Genomic DNA, 7,605 nt, shown 5'->3' on the forward strand with positions numbered 1-7,605 from the left:
CTGCTCTTTACCCTTTCACTCTCTCCCCGTCTTGCCTGTCTATCCACCCTCAGCGTCCCCCTGGGGTAATGGTGGGGTAATTTATGAAGTTCTAGCAGCATGGAGCAGGCCAGTGTATGGGACAGCCTGCTGACCAAGTCCCATTCAACTCCAGAGGAGAGAGCCTGGACTCCTTTTATCCTAACCATAATCAGCATCTCTCCCTGGACCTGGATCCCCCTCCTGACTCCCCTTGCCCTGCAGCCCTCCACAGCATGCGACCCTCCATGGCCGCTTAAAGATGAAGGGGAAAGTTATTGGACTCTTTAGTGACTCATAAACATCCTAGGGGATTTTCATAGCGCCTTTGTGTCTTTTTGTTGTGGCCCAGATAATGCAATTGTTTCAGGCAGTGTAAATGAATAAATCACCGAGCAGTTTGTCCCAGTGGTGAGAGATAACAAAGGGCAGCACTCCCCGTTCTCAGAAACACTTGTCGTCCCGTTCAGACACTTTGTGAAACAATTTTATATCTCTCTCCCCAGACATAGGTACTGAGAGGGAAATGTTTAGATCCATAGATGAAGCAAACCAAACCAATTCCACATATCTGCTCCTGCTGATAGCTTCTCCTGCTATGATCTTGATCTCAGGGCTTTGATATCCAAGCGACATTGAGAAAAACGCGGTAAACAAAGGCTGCTGTGCGTCCTCTACGGGATCTTCTCTCCACCACATGCTCAGATTAAAGCCCAGTGTGTGTGTGTGTACAGAAGATCTACTCACTGATCCTGTTAAACAATGACCAGCAGAGAGAGAAGGAAGCCTTATGGTACACAGCACAGGTTTGCTCTTCAGCTTAGCGCTTTATTGAGCCATGATAGGCCCTAATCTAGCCTGATCCTCTGTTGCTACAAGCATATGCCTGTGATAATGCCCTCATTTTCTGGTCACCTGAGCACTTTCACTGGAGTGCACCCAGTGAGGGAGCAGAAAGGGGGTCTCTAAAGCCTAAAAAAAGTCTGTCACAGAGCTCTTGAATTGGATGAAGGGTCCTGAAAGGTGGCATCCAGAGAAGAAAGTCAAACACTCTAATGCAGGGTTAAAAATTGAAGGATTATGTGGATACATGGAGGGTGGCTACGCTTTCATTTGTGAAATGCAAAGCTCAGAGAGCCTTGTGTCTCTCTGTGTGGCCCGTTGCCTCTGTAAACACATGAATAAGAATAAGCTGGAGAATGGGATTTATCTGGTTCATGCATATCATAATGGAGTAAGAGAAGGACTGATTGCACTCTTCTTATTCAGCTAGAGTCCCTTACAATGATCCATACATGTGTTCTTTAGTTCGTAGTTCTCACTAATACACAACTGCTTCTCTTATTGATGTTCTGTATCTCCATTCAATTAATATGAGCGACAATCTCACTAATCTAACATCATGTACAGTTGATGAGTAGCCTTGGCACGTTTTTCCTCAACTCATAGATAATTTATTAGACCATTAAAGACACATTATCGATCTTTTATTCTTTTTGGACTGTGGAGGGCACAATGAAAGCTGTGGCACAGAACCAACTATTAAAAGGTCTGAAAGACTGGAAAAGAATGAAACCCAGATCATTGTGTCCAACATAGTTAATTAGGACTGGGCCCAATTAGCAGAGGATAGTCCAGCAGCTATGTTGGCTCCGAGCCTAACGATGGGAAAATCCATATGCTCCAAATAAATGGCCCATGTTGGCTCTCAAGGTTCCCCAATTATAATATCACTGAATGTTGGCTAAGCCAAAGCACCCTGCGGGGCCCCCTGATGGAGCTTTGGTAGGGGGTCTTGAGGGCCCTCTTGATTCCCATTCCTAACTTTCTGTGGGCTCATGTGTGTTGTTTGAGTTTGAGGTGGCTTTCATACTTTGAGAATGCACACATAGCAAGGTACTGATCACTGTGAGTCAAAGCAAAGTCCATCTAAATTACATTTAAATTATACGTACAAATAAAAACCTACAACTAATGCAGCACATTTCATGGATGTGAATTATCTCTTCTTTTAATTATGTGGGAACTGAGAGGATACAGCTGGTCAAAGACACAGGGAGATGTTGAGAAATCATGTTTCTTATGAAGGAAGTATTATGTATTTTTAAATCAAGCACTCAATTGCTTTTCTTTCCAAGTTTATTGTGTCTATTTATATCTAACTAGCAATATGCAAACTTCAAGTTTACCCTACAGATAACCAGCCTCAATCATAAAGCTGTGCAAAGATGCCCACGGCTGGAAAAGGACTTCTACATGTTGACATAAACCAACTGTACACCAAGAAGAGTTTCTTCCACGAGCTAAAAGATGATGGAAACACAACACATTCCAGCCATGATGCATCTAAAATGTTTTTGAACTGAATAAAACCTTCTGTGCAATATTATGCTCCAGGCAAGAATCAATGCTGCGTCCAAGTGCCAGTGTTTTTGCAAATCTCTTTCGCTACCCCACATGGTCTAAGACATGAGCAGAGTATTATTATATTTTCGCACTACTAGCCCTCTAGCAGTGCCTCACTGAAAGCTTTGCTTGGCAGAAGGCTGCAGGAAATTCCTGAGCCGAGTGGTGAAATCCAGCCTCTGAACACAGCAGAGAGAAATGTTAAGAAGTCAGCTTGATCCAGCCGCAGGATTAGATCAACACATACATGCTGGACATTAGGCCCGGTAGGAATTCATGTGGAAACTTCTCTGTCTGAGATAAATACACAGTTCCTTTAAAGGCTGTCTTTTGTTCTTCACAGCTGCCATTTCATATCAAGAAAAAAATACTTACAGCAAAGTGTAAAAAAAAAAACCTGAGAAAGTGCTAGTTGCTTTACGGTTGAATTAGGGGAAGACAATGCTGTGCCCACTCTTTAGTATCATTTTAACTACCTCCTCCCTGTCTGAAGGACCCCCTTCCAGTGATAGTGATGTGATTTCACAGACTGTTTGGGGAGCCAAGTCAAATTTATCTGACCCCTTTTGTCTTGAGCTCCTAGCTGAATTGTACCTAGTCTGCCATTAATGCTGCTCTTTACATGTTTAAGCGCCTCATATGGTGCTTCATACCTTTCTCCAAAGTGTCTCATGGATACCATATGTAAATAAGGCCTTGAGGGCATCATATATCTGGTGTTATGGAGCAGGGCAATAAAAATGTGGTGTGTATCATTCTTGAGCAGGTCTGTGGTACACACTCACTTTTAGGGCACTTTGAATGTCTGTATATGGTGAGTAAAGCCTATTATCAAGCACCAGACATCTCTATTGATTTCATATCAGAATAACTACATCGACCATGTCTGCAGTATTGTTATCTAAAACAAAAAATATATTTTACTTTGGATCCAACTTTTTGTTCACACACACACTGTACAACATTCATTGCCATCTTTAATGGAAGTTTTAACACAGTCCTAGTTAACTCCTGGTTGTACAGCTTAACACAACATGTTTTGGTTAATGTGTAGGGGGTTCATCGGGGTTGGGGGAGTTAAATGTGGGTGTGGGAAGGTGAAGTGGGGGCTGCAGGAAGGAGGTGTGAGAGGTGGGGGTAAGAGTGAGTCCCTTCAGCAATTGGCTGTGGCTCTAAGTGTCTCATTATGCGGCTTTATTGTTCCTTTGTTGTGCCGGCTGTATAAATAACACCCCAATGTGCCCAGAGGGTGACAGTTTAGACAGACTCACTCCTCTGGGCAGACTGATCATCAGACTGAGCAGCACAAACTCTGAGAGTAGTCAGACTGCAGTGACACTACAGGGAACTGGAATCATCTGTCGAATTTAAACTCAAGCTTCTACCATTTAGGCTCGTGTTTTTTTTAAACACTTTTTCATAGAGTTGTTCCCCACTTTCCACTGCTCCATCATCCAAGATGGATTCCGACTCTGGCTCCGTCTGCAGCCGCTCCTCATCCCCAGACCTGGTGGTGGATGACTCAGCTGGAAGCTTCTTTTCCAACAAGATGTTCCAGACATACTGCAGAGAAAACAGAGAAGACAACGAGGCAGGCCAGGGCAGGACGGAGCGCTGCAGTGGGGGCGGTAAGACCAAGACCAGGTCTGAGCCCAACAAGGACGAGGTGCAAGATCTGAGACTGAAAGTCAACAGCCGGGAGAGGAAAAGGATGCATGATCTGAACCAGGCGATGGACGGCCTTCGAGAGGTCATGCCCTACGCTCATGGACCTTCAGTCCGCAAGCTCTCCAAAATCTCCACATTGCTGTTAGCTCGTAACTACATCCTCATGTTGTCCAGCTCTTTGGAGGAGATGAAGAAGTTGGTAGGGGATGTTTATGGAGGCAGTGCTGCCGTCCAGAGCCGCACTGCTTCCCACCCAGCTATTACTCCTGCAGCCCCTGCAGCCCACCTCTCTCTGCATCCTCTAACCCACTCTCTGCACTCTCTGGTGGGCAGCACGCCTTCAGCTGCTCTCCAGCATCACACAACTTCTACAGCTGCAGCCCCGCACTCCCCTCCATCCGCCAGCTTCCTGGGCTTTCATGCTCCAGTCCAGGGCCTCCTGAAGGATCCGCTCCACCTGACCAGCTCCTACAGGCACTTCCCTGGCATGCCCTGCCCCTGCTCACTCTGCCAGCCTTTGCCCACCACGACCTCCACATTACACAGCCTGTCTATGACCAAGTGAGCAGGACTCTCTTAAAACTGACCTCTACTGGATCACCGTGATGAACCAAGAAGATTGTTAAATGAACTGCTCCTATGATGGCTGGTGCCACACCTTGTACATACTGTATATATATTCTGCCATGCAAACTGCTGCTATTTTTTATCATTCGTCTCATCTGCATCGTTTATACAGAAATATTCTAAATGCACTAGGGATTTTTTATCAGAGTAGCAAATACTGTAATTTATCTGATATCTGTGGTGATGGAACATTGTGAGAGATGGAACTGGTGTGTCCTATTGTGCAGGATTTCTATTTTCCTAAATTAAAACTTTGTTATAATAATACCTCTTGTTTGCCTTCTTCTTTTCATGAATGTCATACTTCAGTCAATACTACACTTTTATTTTTCCCTGACTGCAGTTTTCTATTTGTGGTAGTTTTGTCTGAACAAGTCATATTTTTTGAAAAACGAACAATGTCTGCCAGGTACTATTTTACTTTTTTTTTTTTTTTTTTTTTTTTACAAGGCAGCTACAACATTTCTTGATGGGCTTTAGACACATACTTACAAATACATAGCAGTTCTGCCAAGTAATCCGGCAACATCTTCTTTAACTAAACAGAAGGGGTTTTATTGGTCCTTGGAAGAGGGCGAGAGAGCAGTGCAAAAAAAATGGATATTTAGGAGAGGGTGTCATTGGTTGCTAACCAGCTTAGGACAGACTAACCTCTAAAGAGCTAAAGAGGAACAGAAGGACGAGACAATACGCCAGCACAGAGGCTGAATGTTGAGCCAGGGGACCATCCATCTTCACCTCAACAGGGTGTAGGAGATGAAAGGACGACACAGGCGCCAGGAAGGCGCGTCACTTTTGTCTGACGCAGGCGAGGGACATAGCCATGTCCTTAGCTCTAGGCCAACGATTTGTCTCTGTCTCATAGGAACATGGATAAAGGCACACAAAGGGCAAAATTAACGAGGAGGTCATAATGTGAAAGTTTCTGTGGAAGCTACAGAATTTTCTTCTAAAATCTAAGGATATGTGGTGAATATTAACATGTATTATCAACACATATTTGCAATCAAATATTGTTGCAGTTGTATTAAAAAAAAATCAAATAATAGCTGAGTCATAACAGTGATTAATCTGCCGAATCACAAACATAACTATTATACACCCTGATTGCCATGAACATGATTTAGTCAAACAATCCAACAATGGCTGGCCTTCACTTAGCAACAAATCAAGCGTGTAAAATACATGCTTATCCTCCCACGGCTGACAGATGAGTCGGAGATCAGGGGAGAAATGAAGAGATGTAACTCATTCTCACCCACCTCCCTCCTACCCCACCTCCTCCTCCTGAGAGCCCTGAATAGGTTTGAACAATAGCCATGCGTGGGACACAAAGGCAGAGGGAGTCCAAGCTCTCGTGCCTGGGACACAGACCCCCTCCATTCAATCTACATTTCATCATGGTAACAAGCGCTGTCGGGCCAAAAGGCCTGACACCCTCTCTCGCCACAAAGGCTGTTAGCTCTAATATATGAGGCTATTGACACTGAAAAGAGCCCCTGTCAGTACTAGGGGATTGTCAGCTGTGGGATGTCTCAGTGGGGGGAGGCAGCTGCCAGCCAAACCAAGCGGTGCAGCTTCTGTCGTGGGGACCGGCGCTGCAGCGTCACCTGGTCCCTGGTCCCTTGACACCCTTGAGACCCTGGGTCCTCCCACAAGGCCCCCCTTTATTTGGGCACAGGTGGGAATGGGAAGCAGAACACATTGTGGAGATTAGTGGGGATCGGCCTCCCTTTGCTGTAGGTAGATGATTAGAGACACTGACTTGTGCAAAGCTGGTGTTTCCTGATCGGCACCAGATGGTGTTAACCCACGGTGTGGCATCAGCAGTCTGGAGTGTGAGTGTGGGTGTGGGTGTGATGTGTAATGGATATGCTTCTTAAATCATACAATATGGGCAGGTCCTCTGTGTGCCATTATGGTCAGCCGCTGCTGTCATCGTGGTGCTCTTTAGCATACGCTAACCAGCAGTGGCAGCACTGGTTTTAGTATAATGTTGCGCACAAGCAACTCTGAAAATGAAACACAGTGATAGAGAAAATCCTGTTTTTAGTGGGAGTGGAGGAAGAATTCAGATCCTTTATGAGGTTAAAGTGGTCATACAACGATGCCAACATACCATTATAAGTAAAGGTGCTAATTAAGTATGGTATTATGAGAAAAATGCACCTAATATAGCAAAAGTAAAAGTATCCTTAGTGTCATATACTGTTTATCGCAGGACTATGAGCTTTTTTGTTGTAGCTCGTCTATAGGTTTTAAGGCAGTTTAATCTGCAAAAACCTCAATTTTATAAAGACATTTCTGTAGATATTTGAGTTTTGCAGTGCAGTAGCAATCTTTAAATCTTTTCCCCCAATTAACTTATTTAAAAATGCTCGACAAAAGGCAGACTATGTCACTAGAATTATGAAAAAAGTTGCTTTTTCTTTTTGAAAAGAGGTTGACGTTTTTGACAGATTAAAGAAATATTTAAAAAGTACAATATTTGGCTCTTAAATATAGTGAAGTGGTATAAAGTAGCATGCAATAAAGAGAAACTAAAAACTTCTTCAATTCAAAAGATTCTCACATAAAGTAGCAGCTCATAGCTTCAATGTACCAACATAGGGCCGTATTTTCTTCACAAACAACGACACATCAGATGAAGTAATCCAAAATCTAAGACAGAATAGCACAAATCAAAAGACACAAAAGTCTTTCACAACACACAGTATGCAGTGATGATATCACACGTACCCTTTTTGTGCATTAAATGCCATGCACACACTATCACACCCTTGTCATGTAGGCAGATGGATACGTTAACTGCTTCAGATTCTGATCAATAGAGGAGCTCTTGTCCCAACTTGGCTCAGCGCAGCCTGCATTGACAGAGTTAATTAG

At 43.9% G+C, this 7,605-nt stretch overlaps 1 protein-coding gene across 1 annotated transcript; it reads left to right on the forward strand.

The window, feature by feature from the left end:
- Nucleotides 1–2,228: 2,228 nt before the first annotated feature.
- olig4 (oligodendrocyte transcription factor 4) lies at nucleotides 2,229–6,731 on the forward strand. The gene has a single exon (XM_010748027.3). The coding sequence runs from the start codon at nucleotides 3,884–3,886 to the stop codon at nucleotides 4,655–4,657; it is 774 nt and encodes a 257-aa protein (XP_010746329.1). The 5' UTR covers nucleotides 2,229–3,883; the 3' UTR covers nucleotides 4,658–6,731.
- Nucleotides 6,732–7,605: the final 874 nt, after the last annotated feature.

Source organism: Larimichthys crocea, chromosome XXIV (genome assembly GCF_000972845.2).
Source record: "Larimichthys crocea isolate SSNF chromosome XXIV, L_crocea_2.0, whole genome shotgun sequence".
Taxonomy (NCBI): Eukaryota; Metazoa; Chordata; class Actinopteri; family Sciaenidae; genus Larimichthys; species Larimichthys crocea.